The sequence below is a fragment of the Protopterus annectens genome, chromosome 2.part0, assembly GCF_019279795.1.
Source record: "Protopterus annectens isolate FY-2018-M chromosome 2.part0, PAN1.0, whole genome shotgun sequence".
In the NCBI taxonomy this organism is placed as follows: Eukaryota; Metazoa; Chordata; order Ceratodontiformes; family Protopteridae; genus Protopterus; species Protopterus annectens.
In genome coordinates this window covers 1,006,863,650-1,006,884,208 of record NC_056728.1, presented here as the reverse complement: position 1 = coordinate 1,006,884,208, position 20,559 = coordinate 1,006,863,650, and the positions used below count along the sequence as shown (strand labels likewise).

The window sequence follows — 20,559 nt, the reverse complement described above, 5'->3', positions numbered from 1 at the left end:
ATGTAATGGCGTCTGCTGCATGTTTTATACCCCTGATGACCTGACGTCATGGAAGAAGAGACAGTATCCGACGCAGGCAAGGGCGCCCGCAGGCAGGTGCAAGGGGGTGCACTTGCACCCCCCTGGAATCGGCTAGCCAGGAGATTAATTTTACTTCTAATTTAAAAAAAAATCTTTAAGACCGTTCTTCTTTAAGAATGCCCTTTGCATCCAGTCGTACAAACGAAACAGGTGCTTGTGACCTCATGGGCGCTGGAAGCATACAGTGAGGGGGAGGGAGTGCCCTCCCACTTTTACAGCTGTAAGACCTATAGGTGGACCCATGCGTGCACTGCATGCAAACGTTAAATTCAAACACAAAGTGCGCGGAAATGGATTCCACATCAAGCCAGAGTCACAGTAAGGAGAGATTTCACCACCAAGGCTCTGTTTATGTGTTGGAAGGAAGCTCCGTTTGTTACATGCTGAAAGGTCCATATTTATTTACTTTATGTAGGCTGAGAGGTCCGTTTTACAACGTATATGCTATGCAGGCTGAGAGGTCCATTTTACAATTACAGGCTGAGAGGTCAGTTTTACTAGTGCAGGCTGAGAGGTCCGTTTTACAAGTGCAGGCTGAGAGGTCCGTCTTACAGTTTGCAGGCTGAGAGGTCCGTTCTACAGTTTGCAGGCTGAGAGGTGTGTATGTCAACACTTTTTGAGAGCAGTTATTTACTTGTATAGTTAAACCAAGCAGAATAGTCTGGCTGAGAACTGTATTTTAATGTTTACCTACTTTTGCCAGTTTCTAAAGCTATAACAGCAAAGCCAACATATAGTGTTTTATTTATTTTGCTAAATCTTTGTCTTATTAGTTAGGGATGACTGCTTGAGTCACTATTTTCCCATATTCATGGAAAGCTTAGGGTAGGTGCTCTATTATTTGACTAAAGTTTATCAGGCAGGCAGACAGAAAAAAAGTGAAAGAAACAGTACCGTAGTGCATAATTGCAAGTTAAACTCGAGGCATGATAACTTACAAAACACAAATTAATAATTTATTCTAAAGAACAAGACACTCAGCCAGGGTGGAAGCATACTTAATACAAACAGTACAGTTAGATTGCAAAATAGTATGCAGTGAAACCTAGAACCACATAGCTGCAATAATAATAATAATGGAGTAATTTGCTAGGGGATAAAGAAAAAAACATAATGGCTGGTACTGGGCATACCTCTCAGCTTCTTTGTTCCAGTACTCAGGACAAAGCATAAAATAATCTTGTGGCAAAGGTTCAAAATCAATGACATTTTTTTTTTCAATTTACTCTAATTCACTTACAGAGTTAATAGAACTACAGATTTTGCATCAATATGTATTTTCCGAACAATAAAAAGAATGGAAATCTGTCTGGCATTGACTGCTAGCAAGCCTCACTGATTTACCAGAAAATCAAACATTTTATTAGTGGTAAGGCAAACATATGGGTCAAGGATGAAGGCAGTGGTGTTCTCAAGCTGAAATATGGGACTGAATAACTGTGGTGAGACTCAGATTAAGATTTTTTCTGTATCATGCATCTGCATTTCCTGGCATGTATGTCTACAAATGACCTTTGCCTCTCTTGCTTTCTGCCTGTTCTACAGTGTGTGCGTGTGTGTGTGTGTGTGTGTGTGTGTGTGTGTGTGTGTGTGTGTGTGTGTGTGTGTGTGTGTGTGTGTGTGTGTGTGTGTGTGATTTGATAAAGCTTTCTCCTCAAAAGAAAGACATACTGATTAGAGATAAAAGCTTAGTCTTGGGGAAAACAATGTAATGCATTTTAGTTTAACTTAATTTTTTGAGGAGAGACTAGCATTTGATATCCAAGAAAATGCTAAGGTGGAGTTTTTTTGATGTCGGAAGCATTCATGAAGCATAAGCCATTGCTTAAAAATACAGGATGTCTTTAGATTCCGTACAAGTGTAGGTTGTCTAAGGAAAATGTTAATGTAGTTCGTCCTGATAACAGAGACATTGTTTGGTGATTTGGGGTGTAAGAGCCCTGTGAGAATGTTACTGACCGCAGTGACAGAGAAAGAGGGAGGTAGGAGTGTGTGTGTGTGTGTGTGTGTGTGGGGGTTCATACCGTGCAATTATCCAGATTTTTCCTCATACTATCGGTTTCTTTCTCAAAATTGTATTTTTCTGGCAAATCATTGAGGAAACTCAGAAAAACTCAGAAAATAATATCAGACATTTGAGCTTTAGACTTCATATCTTTCAGAAAATGCATACTAATGCAAAACATGTTGCTCTATCCACTTTCTAAGGAGCTAGGGGGATGAATGTGTCTGACTCATACCTCTCAACTGTACAGATTTTCACAGAATGTCCAGATTTTTGCATTATATTTTTGGTCTGTTACTCATAAAAATTCTGTTTTTGACAAATCACTAGGATGAGCTAAGGATTAAAGTTACTAAAATAATGACATGCATTTATATTTTTTGAAGGATATCAAGTCTGAAACTCCTTCTAACACAAATCCTGTTCTGCAACTTTCTAAATGTGTCCCTAGTTTGGGTGTGTGTGTGTGTGTGTGTGTGTGTATAAAAGGAGGTAGCATACCCTTCAGCTGTCCAGGTTTTTGCAGAATGTCCAGATTTTTGCCCCATATTCCTCCTAAAAACGACTGAAGTTGCTAAACAGTTTAGACATCATATCCTTTAGAAAAATGCATACCAACACAAATCCTGTTATTCTAGCAATTTCATAAGTTCATGAAAGCAATATTTATAATCTGTCCCTGTTTATTTTAGGCTTTGTCCAGATTTCTTGCACTAAGAAACTGAGGTGTGTGTGTGAGAGAGACAGACAGAGAGACAGAGAAATGCCCTAGTTAGATCTAGCAGGTGGAATTTATTTTCAAGTGCATTTACAAGAAATTGTGAGCTTCAAGGGAAGCAAAGGTTACTGCTGCTCATGCTAAGTCTGCTTAAAATGTGCAACTGTTCTGTTCTGCAAATGGTATCATTATTGTGGTATAGAATGTTAAAGCAGTGTTAGCACAGCAGATAGCATGCTTGCATCTTGATGCAAAGGGCTGTAGGTTCTATTCCTACAGTATGTACATTTGTAATTTAAGGAGGTATATTGTACTGTAGGTCCTTAGTATGTCCTCCTTTGGATGAGACACCTAATAACTATGAACCTCTTTTTCAGCTTGCCACCCATTCCCTATTGCAATATACCAGCTTACCATTTCTTTTAATGTAACATAGGCAATTTATTCTTCAAGGCAACAGGCACTGCATTTGTAAATGAAACAATGAAATATAAAGTTATTTTCTAGCAACAACCTCTTCATTGGTTTCAGATCTCTTTAATGTGGAATTATTCAGATGACTTTTACTTCTGAGATTCTGCATATTGATTGATATTGGTGGATTGTATGACAGAAGTTTGAGTGGCTCATTATGGCTGAAATGTTCTGAATTGGGCGGGTTGTCATTATTGGTTCATATGATTTGTTTCATTGCTTAAAGGAAAAATGTTCAGAACTATAAATTTAAAACACACTCTAACAAGTGGTGCTGCATTATACAAGGGATGTAATTCAATTATTATATTGTATAATTAATACAGTCAGAAAGATGAATCAAAAGAACTTTTGCATGGTTCTAAAAATGTGTGCAAGGAGCCTATGATTTGAAAACAGCCCAAAGGTAAACTTACCCTGCCACTGGTCAGATGCATTTTCTTTGAATGTGGGTTTCAATGCTGTTTCAGTGAATGTGGGTTTCAAAGGTACAGAAGTTTTAATGCTGAGTCTGTTTTCATTGTAAGACTATTGCTTTGTTTAGGTTTAGTAAATGTATATCAGTTTTTGTGCTATAAAATTTGAAATAAAAGCTGTAAATGAAATCCAAATATCTGTAATCATTGTAGAAGTAAAGCATAAAAAACAGTATGCACACAGAGATTTGAACAGTGTCTATGACAAATGGGAAGAAATATCCAAGTAATAGAACACTGGAATGGCTGCGTGGGTGGGGGGTGGGGCTGTGTAGGCGGAGGGGGTGGGGCTCCAGGTTTGCACTCCCCTCCCTGCAAAAAATCCTGTGGGCTCCCTTGGACGCAGGAATCCAAGACTCTGATATTCAGGCCAGCTGAGGGCTACCTGCAGGCAGATAACCCGAATGTAATGACTGCAACAGTGAAACATGAAGAACATCGGGTCTGGCCAGTGTACACTGGATGACAGTTTGCTAAGCCTGAGTCCCAAAAATATTTACTCAGAACAGTGGGCAACACCGGCATCACAACACTGTATAATGTTGTGTGTGGGTGTGTGTACACCACAATAATGACTGCTGCTGTCACAAAATTGAAACCAGCATCAATACATATATCATCCTTGTAGCCACACAAATCAGATCCTTAAACAGTGAGAAAGAAAACCCAGACATCAGTGGCAATGTCTCAAGCCAATCCAATGATCTTTTAGCAATGGTCAGGGTCAAGAGTGTCAGCGTCAACATAATCAAAAACAAATGCGATACTGATAACATTGGAGGTGAGACCATCTACACAGATATTGGTTAAAACCTCAGCAATTGACAGGTATGAGTGACAACACAGAAACTGGAACAGTCAGTGTGCTAGCATTTTCAGAGTGGTGTTAAAAACGTATGGACCACTGAGTGCAGGCTTTGGTATCTTGCATTGGGTCATACAAGTTTTGGTCAACTGTCTGACCCAATTGAAAATATGGAAGGGGAAGAGATGGTACAGAAGCTCTGGATTTAAAGGAAAGACGCTGTAAACTTGTTATAAGTGAAAACAAAACTAGTAGGGTGGGACCCTTACCTTGGAGCTAAGGATCTCATCATCGATGCCTTGGAATCCAAAATAAAAGAACCAATTCATAAAACAAACAATATGCTAAGCTGTAAGAGTTGAAAAGTTGTCTTGTCAAAGTAGAGTCTAAACAGACTTCACGGGAACCTTAACTGAACCTTTTTTTACTGCAGGCTTCAAGCTCTTAGAAGCTAATTCAGCCACTGGAGAGGAGAGAGAGAAATTATTTACAGTCTTAGGCTTCTTTGTGGTATTTTCAGCAGTTGATTATTTATGTGGCTTCAGGACAAAAGATTCAGAAGACCTTCAGGTCAAGGAAGTAATATCGGATTTAATAGAATCTATTTACTGAGAAACCCATGCTTGTGTTTCTGTACAAATGAGCTTGTAATTTATCTTTTCAATACCAAGAGAGTGGAAAAAAAAGTCAACATAGATCAACCATTAGAAGGAATATGGTTCTGCCCAGCCAAACTGTATGTCGTCAGGAGGGATTTTCTCTGCAAAAATGCATTTGTGTAACCCATGCCTGTTTTTACACAAGGGCATCTGCCTAAAACTAAATTAATAAGAATCTAATAAATAAAGATTTGTGAATCTAAACAAGTTTCTCTGATAAAGAAACAATCAGTACCAACACCAACAAGTACAGAAAAATACAGTAAAGCAAACCTTCACACACACACACACACACACACACACACACACACACACACACACACACACACACACACACACAATTAGAATTGTTTTAATGTAAACTGTAATGGAGCTATGAGAAGTACACGTAGAGAAAGAGAGACAGATTAGCCTAACAAGCAACTACTGGGCCAAAAATGGCAGCACCATTAAGACGGGCCTAGGATTTAATAAAAAAAAAAGCTCCTTTGACAGGAGAGTTTTTATAAAACAAAATAATATATGCAAAGCAACAAAGAACATCATCAGCTATAAGAAAAATCGGATGAAAATGATAAAGTCACCCACTACCCTCATTTTGAGAATAAATCTGAAAACACAGCCTGGGGTTGTATGCAAAATTAATTCCAGGTCATTCTGGAGTATGATGATAGTGCAGTGCATTACATGATGGGGTAGTACTTAGCAACCAGGAAAATCTTTGTTTGCCGAGTGGCTCTAATGCCAGTAGCCTCAGTCCCTTGAACTGGTGAATTACGAACACACACTTATCAGATCTTTTCTTCAACTCAGACAGCCAATACTGTGATATGAAGTCTGCAATAATCTGGTGGCAATGTGCTAGCAAGAGACAAGAGGAATAGAGCTAGAAAATGCTTACACCCTCCCATCCGGTATTCAGAATCAATATTAATATAACAGTGACTGTGTGTGTAATGATCTGCACTCTCCAGCAACTTCCAAGAATTTATAAGTGTATGAGCAAAAAACGAGCAATTTCTAATAAGCAGCACATACAAACATTACTCCACAACACTACAACAATGGCAACAATCAACTCGACTTGTACCACTGGTGGAAAGAGCATGCTTTGTAATAGGAGTGCTGGAAAGATCTTATGGCCTATAGGTAATAAATATGTCTCACAGATTTAGGGCCACGGATTGTATCTTGATTACCCAAACAAAAAAGATGGGTCTTATCCTTCAAACTGTAGTCAGAGTATGTGATTGCAAGGATAGCTGGACAGTTGGCTGGTAGCCCTCATCATCCTAGTAAAAAAAAGAAGTTATGTACTCATCATAACGTTCCATCTGAGTAGTTATACTTCATTTTCTGCAACCTGTGGGTATTCGGATCCATATCGGATCCAAGCCGGCAACATTTTATTAAGCATCTGCTCCAAGCTCCTCCCCTTACCCATAATCCCTCACCTCTCCTACCTTCCCTCAGATCAAGTTTGCCACTAACCAAACTATTAGCAATTCAATAAAGTTAACCTAGAACAGGTTCGGGGGAAGGAGGGAGGGACGGTTGCAGAAAATAAAGTATAACTACTCGGAACGTTATGGTGAGTACATAACTTCTTTATCTGAAGTAGTTAACTTCATTTATCTGCAGCCTGTGGGACAGTGTACCCAGCTACCAAAACTCCTGGGAGGCTCTCATGGAAGGATATTCCAGAGCACCGCAGAGCCAAAGGATGCTCTCCCTCTAGAGATCAAATCCAACTTATAATGAGAGATGAATGTATGTGACCTTGCCCAGGTCACTGCTGCACAGATATCATCCAGAGAAACCCTAGACCAAAAAGCAGCAGAAGTTGCCATAGATCTGGTGGAATGGGCTTTAACAGGACCAGGTGGGGACAGGCCTTTATCCCTATAGACTTGCAGTATACATTGTGTAATCCACCTGGCTAAGGAGACCCTGGAAATGGCCTTGTCCAAAAAGGGCCTAGAAAAGGACATGTATAATTGGTCAGACTTACGAAACTGCTTAGTCCTGTGTAGAGAGAAACAAGGCTGTCTATGAACATCTAGAAAGTGCAGCTTATATTCACCCTTGTTGTGGAAATTTGGAAAGAACACAGGCAGATTAATCATCTGGTTAATGTTAGATTCAGAAGCCACTTTCGGTAAGAAAGAATGGTTCGTGCGAAGCGAAACCCTGTCTTTATGAAAAATCACGTAGGGGGGGCATGGCAGACAAAGCTTTGATCTCAGAAACCCTTTTAGTTGAAGTAATGGCTACTAAAAAGGCTGTCTTCAAAGACAGAAATTTTAAGTCTACTGATGCAGCTGGTTCAAAAGGGGGTGCCACCAATGCCTGCAGAACTACAGTAAGGTCCCAAGAGGGGACGGAATTCTTAATTGGGGGACACAAGAGAAAAGCACCTTTCATAAAGGCCTTGCACAATCTCAAGGAGGCCAGAGCATTCAAATTTTCGCCAATATGAAAATTAGATATGGCTGCCAGTTGTACTTTCACTTTGGAGGAACTAGCCCCTTGTTGAAAAATATATGACAAAAACTCCAAGACTGCAGGAACCGGGGCAGTAAATGGATCTATGTTTCTCTGAGAAGCCCAGATAGAGAAACATTTCCATTTGCTGCGGTAAACCTTCCTAGTGGAAGCTTTGTGGGATGCCACCAGAATACTCTTTACCAAAGATGATAAACCGGGAGTCCTAGCGATCAGGAGAACTGGAGCAACCAAGCCGTCAGCTTGGGGCTGTCCAGGTCGGGCAGACTGATGCTTGAGGGATGGAATATGAGATCCGGGCAGGGATCTAGAATCCGTGAAGGAGTTAGAGCATGAGACCAGAGGAAGGGGAACCACACTTGACGCGGCCAGAACGGGGCAATGAGGATCACTTTGCACCCCAGTCGTTATGCTTTCTAAAGAAACTTTGGAATTAGAGGTAGCGAGGAATAGGCATACAGTAACCTGAGAGGCCAAGCATGGACTAGAGCGTTTCTGGGGGAGTCCCCTGGGGAGGGGGTTAGAGCGAAGAACTCACTGCACTTCGCGTTGGAAGGAGATGCGAAGAGATCGCAGCAAGGCTGATCCCACGCTAGGAAGAGCTCCTCCGCTATTGACTGTTTCAGAGACCACTCGTATGCCATTAGAATAGCCCGACTCAATCTGTCCACTAAAATGCTGGAGTGTCCCGGGATGTGTGTTGCGATCAGAAACGGACTGGTGGAAATCGCCCACTCCCACACTCTGATGGCCTCATGGCAGAGGGTGTAAGATCTGGTCCCTCCTTGTCTGTTGATGTACCAGACAACAGACATGCCTGACTGAACTGCAATTGTTTCCGGGGGGAGAAGAGTGTGAAAGGCTTGCAATGCTAAAAGCACTGCCCTCATCTCCAGAACATTGATATGCAATCTGGTCTCGGTTTGGGACCACGTGCCTTGGACTGTCCTTTCCAAAAAGTGCCCCCCCCCCCACCCGAGCTGGGAGGCATCCGTGGTCACTGTGGCTTGGGTTGGGGATGTTAAGAATGGGTGACCTGCCAAGATTTCTGATGATTGGAGCCACCAAAGAAGAGAAGACTTGCAGGCTTTGCTGATCCGTATAGGGTAGTCCATGGGGAGGTCTAACCAAGACCACTGAACTGCCAAGGTCCACTGAAGCACCCTCATGTGAAGGTATGCACATGGTAGAATTGAAATTGCTGCTGCCATGGAGCCTAGGGTGCAGAGAATGTCGCTTGTCATCAGTATACTGGGGCCGAGGACCACTGACACATGGGCCCGTAGATTCTGGATCCTGTCCTGAGTGAGAAAAACTTGCAATAGTAGAGTGTCCAACTGTGGCCCTATGAATTCCAAGGTCTGTGTCGGATTTAGGCGGGACTTGGAGATGTTGATGGTGATCCCTAGACTGACTGCGAGATGCATGAAGGAGTCTCTGGCCATGCAAAGTAGACGCTTGGTGGTAGCAGCGAGGAGCCAATCGTCTAGGTAAGGAAACACCTGAATTCCCTGAAGCCTCAGGTGAGACGCTACTACTGCCATAACCTTGATAAACACCCTTGGGGCTGTGGTGAGACCAAAGGGTAGGGCTCTGAACTGGAAATTATTGGCTCCCAGCCAGAAGCGAAGAAATCTCCTGGAGCTTCTGCAAGTCTTGATATAGTAGTAAGTGTCCTGGAGGTCTATCGAGCACATCCAGTCGCATCCTCGGAGATAAGGTAGGATGGACTGAAAGGTGACCATCCAGAATTTCTGCTTGGTTACCGACAGGTTCAGGATAGACAGGTCCAATATGGGTCTGAGGTCCCCCATCTTTTTTGCCACTAAAAAGAACCTGGAGTAAACGCCTAATTTGGACTGATCTGGGGGGACCGATTTGATGGCCCGATTGTAAAGCAGCTTTGAAATCTCGTGCGCTGCGGCCTCCCTTTGAGCAGGTGGGACATCCGGGAGGCCCTTTGATTGTATAGGTGGGGTGAAGAACGAGATGAAGTATCCTCTGGATATTATTTGGAGCACCCACCGGTCCGTCGTGATGGACTCCCAAGCCATTAGGTGCAATGACAATCTTCCCCGACTGTCTCCAGAGTAGGACAGTCAGGCAACCCCTAAGCGTTGCTGCATGGGTCGGTCCGAGAAGGTCTCCCTCGACCGAAAGTTCCTTGGACCCCCTCTGCCTCTGGGGCGGCGTCTGTCTTGTCCCCCTCTGCCTCTAGGGGATGAGTTATCCTGAGTGTCGTGGGAAAACTGAGATTTTCTCAACCATATCTTCTTCTGCCCTCTTAGATTCCTAGAAAAGGATCTTTGAGGGCTAGAGAAGTGGACTCCGATGGCAGACAGAGTCTTCCCATCCTTCTTGCTCTGGACTAAGGTGTCACTAACTGTCTTCCCAAAAAGGGAGGAACCGTCAAAGGGAGCATTCGTGAAAGACGCCTTGAAGGGATCCGTGAATTGACAAGAGTCTGAGCCAGGCATGCCTCCTCATAGTTACGCCAGTCCAAGCCGCCCTAGCCACTCCTTCTGTGGCATGGGAAAGAAGACGCATGGACGTGTTAGAAACGGATTTCAGAGTCGACATTTTCACCAAGAACAGACACTTGTCCTTTGGCGACAAGGACTCTGGGGGTGACGCAGCGAATTTCGTGACCAGGTCTCGCTGGAGTTGAATGACGTGTGCCAAATAATTCAGCGCTTGTATGGAAAGCGTCGCTGAAGAAAAAACTCGCTTCCCAAAGCGGTCCACCACCCTAGACTCTTTGTCCAGAGGGTGGACCGAAGAACTTTCCTGAGCCAGTTCTCTCTTGGTGGCAGCCGCCACCACCATAGCATCTACAGGGGATCACTTGTACCAAGCCTGTCTGCTTGTGGGAGGAGAAAGGATCCTGTCTGGGCATTTGGGTATTGGCTCTATGGTGTCAGGCTCCTTCCATGCCCACGTGGTGATAAGATCCACTAATGGATCTGCAGGAGGGGACACCCACGATGTAGACGGGCCCATGCCGAAGGCCTCCAAGAATACTGATTCGTCTGTTGAGGGCTTTGGGGCTGACCAACCTCCCCGCTGGCGGAGGATTTCCATGATGTCTCCAAAGGAGACATCCTCGGGAGGTGACCCAAGGGAACCCTCACCTTCATCCAAGTAAGTATCTTCTGTGAGGGACTCGGGGGAGTCCATGTGCCTCATCTTACACGAATGCTTACGTGGGGCTTCCTCAGTGGACTCTCTGAAGAGGGCTCGTAAGTCATGGGGGGGTTCCACAATGGGATCCACCTGGGGGTCCTCTGGCACAGGCTGTCCCTGGGACAAGCTGATGGGAGTCGTGACTAAATCCAAGGCAGCCTGGGTGGAGTCCAAGTCAATGGACTGGGGTCTCAATCTCTGGGAGAGAACCTTCTCTACCACGTCGAAGGCCAAAGGAGAGCGCAACTCCTTGGCAACCAACAAGGAAGAAGTTCTCCCCGGCTCCGTCGTGAGGATCGGGGCCGAGGCCAAAGTAGCCAGAGTTCCGAAGGAACGGCTCGGATCCGACAAAGTCGGAGCCGAAGACATCTCCGTTCCCTCAGATCCGGCTCTCTGTTCTCGGCCCCGAGAGCTGCTCGGATCCGAACAAGTCTGATTGAGGAACTCAAGGTAATGGCCGGCGTCAAGGTTGGAGGAACCGTCGGCGCTGAACCTCCAGCTCCGAGAATCCGAGGATCCATAAACCCAGAGACTGATGGCTGGATCGGGGAAGGAGAGATAGGATGGAAGAAGGGCATAGAGATCCCCTCTCCAGCCAGAGAGGGGCCTGGCAAGACTTCCATTTGGATTTGGGTCCGAATGAATCTCCGCATCATCCTGTCCACGTCAAGCTCTGATAAGACTCCGAGTCGACCGCCAGGAAGTGACCGACTCAGATTTGGCCCTATGAGATGACCTCGAAGAAGGCCTCTGATCCAAGGGCTCTGTCAGCTCCAGGGAGAACCTCAGGGAATGGAGCCGAAGAGAAGTGTTCCTAACAACTTTCACCGGTGGACTGGGAAAAGGCTTCCGCTCAAGAGATCACTTGCGGTGCCTCTCTACCCTTTTCTCTCTCTCTTTTTTGTCCTTATCTGCAGCTTTTGTCCCCGCCTCAGCAGGCTTAGAGGGAGGTTGAGTCCCAGCCTGGGGGGGTTGGTTGGCTACAGGAGCCGATGTCGAGGCCGTCGTCCCCAAGGCAGAAACTGGTAGCAGGCCCTTGGCTACCAGTTTCGCCTTCCTTTCTTTAAGGGCTCTGGATTGAACCCTGCACACACACAGCACACGGCAAACTAAGATGGGGAACGCCAAGGCAAATAACACACAGAGTGTGGCCATCAGCCGGTGAAAGCTTGTGGCCACACTGTGCATTTCTTGAACATTGTTTTAGGCTGGTCAGCCATAATACATTCCACTGAGCCAAACGCTAAACTAGACACATGCACACTATCGGGTTGGCTAGGCCTACTCTATTCAAGAAAGAAACACAAACTTTCCAACTACTTTTTTTTTTTTTTTAAACAAACCGGCGACAAGACGAAGGGGAGGAAGGGCTATCACAAACAACTACTCTCACACACTAACTAAAGAATCAAAAGTTCCACTTACACTACCCAACTTGGAGCTATAGACACCACGATGCGTACGCATGAAGCAGCAAACGAGATCTGGGGGAAGGTAGGAGGGGTGAGGGATTACGGGTAAGGGGCGGAGCTTGGAGCAAATGCTTGATAAAATGTTGCCGGCTCGGATCCAATATGGATCAGAATACCCACAGGTTGCAGATAAATGAAGTTAACTACTTCAGATCTGTACTTATAAACACTTCACTGAAAAGAGGTGACCTGATTGGGGAAGGTGGATCTATGCAAGCGTGAATTGCTCCATATTCCTACACAGCAATAATCCCAAATGTAGTTAAAATTAAGGCCAAGCATGCACAGGATGCAGCTCCCCTGCACATGAAGACAATGGAGGTGTAGTCTACTGGGAAAATGTAAACCTAAAGTAAATTTGTTGAAACAAAGATTTCAATGAAAGCTCTTCTTGATGAAGAAGCTACCACAAAGTGACGGGGAGGAGGGCACTCATCCTACTGTACCACTTCAGGCTCGGCCTGGGTAATACGCACTTAACAGCAGGAAACACAGAAAAGACCTTCAAGGCAAACCAACAGGCATTTTCTACAGAACATGCATTTACATGTTCAGCCTGGCTTTTGAATTATGTGTGTAATTATTTAAAGGTGGGTTAAAAGGGTGTTAAAGTGTACTAGCTGATGCAAAAAAAAAAAATGGACCATAAGCACTAGACAAGATTCTGTTGAGTTCATTAAAAATACTATACTTGCACTTGATAGGAAACTTTTCAAAAAAATGTAGGTTACAACGTGTAGGGTTTCCAGTGTATCTGCTGCTATAGTTGGTGCTCAAAAGTCTAATTAATTTACAGATTCCAAGAAGTATGTCTGTTCAGTGTACACTGTAGAATGTAGTGTTCTCCCAGTACCATTGATAATTTGTATCCTATCCACTGCTTACAAGTCACATCTGACTCCTATCACAGACCCTGTGAAGAGACAATGACATTCACTGAGTTTACTAAGCAAGAAGGGAACTGAAGTAGATTGTCAGGCATTAGGCATTTTTAAATACTGTTAGTGGTGCTGCGGTAGCGTTGTCACCTCACAGTAAGACGTTGTCCTGTTCGATTCTCAGCTAGAACGTCTTCTGTGTGGAGACATGCGTGAATGGGTGTACCTTCGTTGAAGGTTGTGCGTCAGAGATGGCAACACGGCACGTAAAAATCTACTGCCAATCATTAGCGGACCGGAGTTCTGCTGTGGCGACCCCAAACCGGGAAAAGCCGAAAGACACAACAACATCATAAAGAATTTCAGGTTAAAACTACAGACGGTCAAACTATTTATAAACAAGTGTTCTGACAGTGCAAGGCACATATTGCACAAAATATTACAAGTACTCTACAAAACAGCAATATTTGAGAGAAAAGAGTTTTTTTTTTTAAATATGAAACAAGGGGCAACAAGAGGTCAGTAGACCTCCTGCCTAAACAACATAAAAACATACCTCTCAACTGTCCAGATTTTCGTAATATGTCCAGATTTTTGCCTCATGCTTTTGGCCTATTCCCTATAAAGTTTGTGATTTTCAGGATTTCTGTAGCAAACCAGTTAGGACTGAATTCACTAAAGTAATGACAAGCATTTGAGTTTCAGATTTCAAATCCTTTAGAAAATGCACAGTAACACAAGACCTTTTATTCTAGGACGTTATTAAGTTTATAAGAGCAATATTTAAAATTTGTCCTATTTCTTGGGCTTTGTCCATACTTTTTGTGCTAACAGGTTGAGCGATTATGCATGAAAAGAAAATATAAAATAACCTTACAAAGGGATACTTTAGAAAGAAAGAGCTCAGTAGGAGGAAGTAAAACAAAATCAATGGGAACAACGCTTCATCAAATCTAAGAGCACATAATATGGCTGAGAGTTTACATAAAGCAGATGGCATCCATTCACTACGGGGCAAACAAGATCCGAGGAGAGAAGCAAACCTAGAACATTGTGGGAATGGAAATTTTATAGGAGTTTTAGGCCAGAGCACTGATTTTGCCAGAACAGATCCAATAAGTGTCTGGAGGACCCATTAGTTGGATCAGATGGTCCTACTGATATGGATTATCTTGCAACACTTTATGTGTGCATATCTGTTTATACACTCTCTCTCATATAAGGAAGTAAAGAAGATTGCTGCAAAAATGCGCTTTGTGTTACCGGTTCCATCATTTTTGACAGTTATCACCAATCTTAAAGAAAATCATGTCTTTGCACCACAGTTTTATTAGATATAATTCAACTGTACAAGAGTAATTTCTGCAAATGTAGTTTTGGGGAAAAAAACAACCAAAACTACTTTCACCAAAACTTTTCATTAAACTTCTAAAAGTACTTTTTCTAAGAGCCAAAGAATCCCTGCACCCAGTTTAATGTATATGTGTGCAAAACAAACTTCAAGGTCACTGAATGTTGGGGAAACAGGGAAAATGTTCAATTGTCCTGTACCTGGACTGGTTCTGACAATTTTGCTAAGTAGCTGTGAGACTGCAAAACCCACTTGCAAAATACTGACTTTCAGAAGAAAAACTGTTGAATTCTACTCGCTTGCTCCTAAAAATTGTAATTGACAATTCTGTGAGAATTACAGTCAGGAAATAACACCACACATTACTACTAGAGACCTCTCATTCTTCAGAAAATGTTTGTTAATTCTTTGGTCCCATCAGTTAGCCAGCACCTCTATGTTAAAGGAAAGCAAGACAGGCTGAAAGAGACAGTGGCTCTTTAAATTCAGTGATATAATTCATCATTATTAACCCTCAGAATGAATCCCAGTGAACAGCAGTCATATATTCTGCAACATATTACTGAGGAACAAGCTGCTGTTCCGTTAGGACAGCTTGATATGTCCGGTTTTATAAAAAGAAAAAATTCTGCATGGTAACAACTTGGTAACCTGAGAAGCATGGGTTTATTATTCTTTCCACACATATAGGGGCTTCCAGTGTTTCTTGTGCTGCTAAATATATGTTTAAGGTGTGGAAGATGCAGGTTACTGTGAAGATGCCAATGCCAGGTACAATCCAGCCAACATGCATGTTATGGCATGCATTTCTGAACACCAGTCTCTTTGCATGCAAATGCACAAAATTGCAGGTAATATTCTGAACATGAACAACTGGCTTCACTACACTTCCAGTACACAAATCTTACACAGCAAATCGATTCAGTAACATATTGTTTGCATCATGCAAACAAAAAAAAAACTCTTATATGCTTCTATTTTAAACTCAGGGCACAAGTAAGCAAGTCAAGGCAAGTAATAAACACCTGTGAGCATTTTAGCACTGTACGTAATTTCAAATTATACTTCAAAATGCAACAGAAAAGAACTCAACTGAGAAAGATTTCAAGTTAGTGCCAGAATGGCTTGTGGTGTGGTAGAAAATCACCCATCTGTGATGATCCGAAGTCCAGGTAGCAGCTCAGCTGTCAAACACCAAGCCAGGTGGGAGTGGGCCATGATGGAAAACAAAAAAACAGCTGAACAGCTCTTTTTTTTTTGGGGGGGGGGGGGTGTCTGTACCATCCCCATCTTACCATGCAAAGGTTGGGCATATTGCCTGTCCAGCCAGCCTTCTGAGTTCCTCTAGAAGAAGAACAAAGCCTATTGCTACAGTGTGACAGGTGCTGCAGGAAGTGCACCACCCAGCTTTTTCCCTTTTAAGGGATAACAATAGTATTAAGAAAAGACAAGCTGTACAGCCCCACTCCCTCCTAGTTTGACACCAGTGGAAGAACACTCTCCTATAGCAGAAGAAAGTCAGTGCAGAGAAGGGTCAGTACATATAGTAGGAAGGCCCTGACTGGCATATATACACATGGTTAGCAGCACTGTAATTAATGTATGCCATGCAGGTGGGGGAAGACTGTGGTACGGCACATTTCCCTTAACTCTGGTGGGACAGTTCTGGGATATCATAATAAAGTACTTTGACCTTATTTACAAAAATGGGGAATTAGAAAATCAGTGGGTGCTTCAAAAACCTGAGAGTGTTGGATGAGTAGGGGCCAAAAAATAAAGAATTAAGAAAGATGTTAATAAAGGCAAAGTTAAGTTTGTAGGGGCCACTCAGTATGCAGTTTTAATATCACAATGCCACTGGGAGGCTTTTGGGCAAGAAGTTTTGCAGTAATTTTGCATAGTGACTAATACAAGTAAAGACATTATCAAAGTGGAGATAACCAAGCTAAATGCCTTGACTTGACCACTTTCCACCACAAAAAAAAAAAAAAATTAAAAACAGTGACAAAAACTGCAGTGATACTTAATTTTGAATTCAATCAAATCCATACTTAAAAAAATAATAATGTAATACATAATAACTGCATATTTTAAAGGGTAAGTCTCTCAGCCTATTTTTTTCAGCAAGCACAATGTAGTTTTGAACAATTTGCTCTTCTGCATCCTCTACATGAATAAATTAAACTGATGCTGCTTCTCTACATTCATATTCATTTCTGCTCTATGCAAACACTGCATTCTCACCATCTACAAGGTGCTCCAGAACCGCACAGGCACACAGCATAAGTGATAAGCGATTATGTTCTCCCCCCCATTTCTTGTTACACCCCCTTTTTCAAACAATTTTACAGTGAAATGTGGAATCACAATTTCACACTTGGAATGGATGCCTTTTAGCAGACTACCACTCCCTACCCATTCTCATTTTCAGTTGTACAATGTACACACAAAGTAAACAATTTTCATTGTTCAATCAATGGTCAGTGAACCAAGCAACTCGAATATGCAGAGAGTACTATACTTTAAATAGGAAGAAAGCACTCTGCTTTTGTCTGTCTGAGTAATACACCACCATTAACACCTGATGAGGGTTAATTATGAGGAACTAGCTTACTCTGGAATGGCTGCATCACACCCCAAACATGAACAGAGCAGCACATACAATGTTTTGATGCATCCAGCCTAAAAACAAGAATGATGACAGCAGAAGTAAACCGACTAAGGAAATTCAATGCAAGTAACATCCTTAGTAAGACCATACATGTAAGAGACAAGCAGATGCTGACAGAAACTACCACTAAAACTGGAAAAAGAAAAAAATCCAGTCAGACCTACTGATATCTATGAACAAAACTCCTTGTATTTTCACAATGAGAATGCCAGTCATCATGGTTTATTATAACCTCTTGAAATACAACTCTTATCTGACAGTGCAGAGGATTAAGCTGCTAATGGTCTGGCAGTTCACACAGAGGGTTAAGGCTGTAAGCTGGCGTTCCTGTAGTAAGGGTTTGATTCATACAGCCCTCATTTGCCTCTTGTATGACCTTGAGCAAGTCAGAAAACCAGACAGTGCTCACAAGTAAATGGGAATTTGGCCTAGGCTCCTCAATGGTACCCTGGACTGCAAGCTTAATAGCTACCTATGAAATAAGAATAAGCTGCTTCCTGTAGTCTGTGGTTTGACTCCCTCAGCCTCCTTCTGCCTCATGTGCCCAGTCAATGCTCTTGGATCATTTATGAAAACTGACATTTGTCTCCAGTGGGCTTTCATGGTTAACAAAATAAAATAAACTGGTTAGGATCGTCGTTCTGCCCTCAGTCCTCTTATATCTGTGTTTACTTTACTGTCTGTATCTAAAACACTGCAATCTTTTAAGATCCCTCCCATGAATAAAAGCACGACTTCAATAACGGAATTAAGTAGGTTTGTAAATGTTTAAAATGCTTAAAAGCAGACACACCACTACTTAGCCTCCCTGTTAAGTGTATGAATATTTACTGTGGTAGGAAAATATTCTATGGCGTACCTCTGGCGGGATTGTTGTAATTTTCCCATCAGCCAGGCTTAGAAATGGGCAGCATTTGTCTACAGCACCTACCAAATGAATACAAAGCAATGTAGTGGACAACGTGCAATGGATTACATATAAAACCATAGTAGATTGCACAGCCTGTCAGGTCAACATCAAGCTTAAGTCCTAATGCTAGCAACATACTAATACTGCTGCACATTTCCTGTTATGGTATACATGTCAAACAGCCACTCCAGACTATTTCAAGTACTTGGGAACTTTTGGGGGGAATCAGTAGTTCAGTTATGTATGCGAGATGTGATTTTACTTTTGTATAGATGAGGATGAAAAACACTTAACTGTACTTTTAATGTACAGCCTGCAGAAATGGACATTAGATTATTTTATATACATAATGCACTGCATATGCACACATATATAAAAAAAAAAAAAAACATTATGAGATGGGTGCAGTAGAGGAAACAATTCCATGTGCCCGTGTGCCTACAAGCCTCTCAGACTTGTTACATAACATTAACAAGACCTTCCCTTTAAATATATTCAGTTTACTACAGGATTATATTCTTGCTAAGCAAACTAAAAAAGCAAGCATACTATACCTTTTGTGCAGGAACAGAAACAAAGGTATTCACTGTAGGGACCCTAGGGAGAAGGAAACAAGGAGAGCTCATTAATATACAAACAAATGTCATCATTAATAAATATTACTATTCTAGTCTGTCTGTTACTTTAGGTGTTAACCCCTTCTATCACTTAACTCAGCGCGTTCCAAGAAAAATAAGTGATGCCAGCCCTGTGTGCAACATGCATTAATTTAAAGAGGATTTTATTTCAGCGCTGCTGGATGTCAGCGATTAAAAACATACAGGCTGCTCTCAGCTCTCTCTCCCCACTCTGTACTAAAGTTATACAACAAAGCAGTCTTTCACAACATACACTCATGTCTTGTGTAATCAGGGGGACATACTTCAATCTGTTTTTGGCAGGAAAAGTTAGTGTGGGAGATCCTTTTAGACTTGTCATTAAGTCTTCACTTTTTGCATACCTATGAAGCAAAGCAATGAAGTCATCCCTTATTAGATTTCAGAATGCACAGCTGCTGAACAGTTATGAAAAGCATCACTAGTGATCTGCATCACATTTACATATGTAATGTAACAGAAGAGATTCCTAGGATGCAAGACACTCTATCAACAGCTTGCAAAGAAGGCAGCAGCACTGATTTGCCAAGCACGGAACCTAAAATCAACAGTCACAGACGTGTACTGTCAAAGCACTCTGCATTAACAGGCAAACACTAACACGATACAATACAACAAAGGTACCAGGCAATGTAAGGTTACACACTGGTAATGAATGTCTGCCTTATGTCAATCAGATTTCAAATTGAGTATCAGTCATATACTACTCAGTCTACTTTGTAATAAAATTTCAACAAAATACCAAAAATGTGGTAAATACAAAAATATTCGGACCCCTGCTAGTAGAAAAGGCCACCAGAAACACAAAGCTTGCAAGTCCCCCACCCCCCACCCAAGGGGACAAATTGCAGATCACAGTTAGCAAACAGCTTACCTCAAACCAGAATAACATTTTTTGTCTCTCTCATTCTGTTCTTAGAGTTCCTTTACATTTTGGCACCTGGAGCACAATTAGAAATGGAGTTTAATGCATGTAGAGTACCCCCTCTCTGTGTGTACTCTACATCTCATCAGTTATTCCATTCACCCTTTATATTATGTCCCTGCTAAATAAAACATTTTTTCTCCATTATGCACCCATCCTTAACTGCATTTTTCAGCCACTCTATATGGTTTGTGGTGCAGACTTTGCACTATACTGACGGATGTCCCCTGCACTATGTGCACCACATCTACATTCGGCTCTGTAACTGCACATGTGTTCTTATACCTGTCCTTACAGCTGAATGTCTAATATGGCAACCAGTCCCACTCCAATGGAAATCTCTAACCCTTCTCAACACCTGCATGTTCTTCTGTTGTTTTTTTTTTTTTTCTTTTCCATTACTTTGCATTTACTTGACTCTGGGCATTTCTTCAGACATTTCAGGTGCATTTTAATCTTTCTGATTTCTCACCATCACATACACAAACATCTAAATTCGACTGTAAATCATGGTGTTATGTGCAAATATACAAACCCTGTCTTGTCCCTTAAAATGTCACTTTTGCATACAACAAAGAAACAAACAATACACTGTACCCTGTGAAATACCCATCTGCTGGCCACCCTATTTCTGGAAAGTGCCCCTGTTTTTTCGCTAAACAGCATTCTAGAAATAATGTAGGAGGACAATCAAACCCTAATAGTATTTTGCAGTGAAGTAAGAAGCCCTGCTTGTAATTTTACTTTGACCTGCACACTGTGTCAAAAGAAAACCAGACTATCAAAGCAG

The 20,559-nt window shown here is 42.3% G+C and overlaps 1 protein-coding gene across 13 annotated transcripts in view; it reads right to left on the bottom strand.

Annotated features, from left to right (window-relative positions):
* LOC122793337 (PDZ and LIM domain protein 5-like) overlaps positions 1-20,559 on the bottom strand; it is a 2,364,325-nt gene that overhangs the window by 1,224,107 nt on the left and 1,119,659 nt on the right. For all 13 annotated transcript variants that reach the window (XM_044061256.1, XM_044061255.1, XM_044061265.1 and 10 more), the window contains exon 4: positions 18,743-18,785. In XM_044061256.1, coding sequence (XP_043917191.1) covers positions 18,743-18,785 — 43 coding nt within the window. The remainder of the gene's footprint in view (positions 1-18,742; positions 18,786-20,559) is intronic.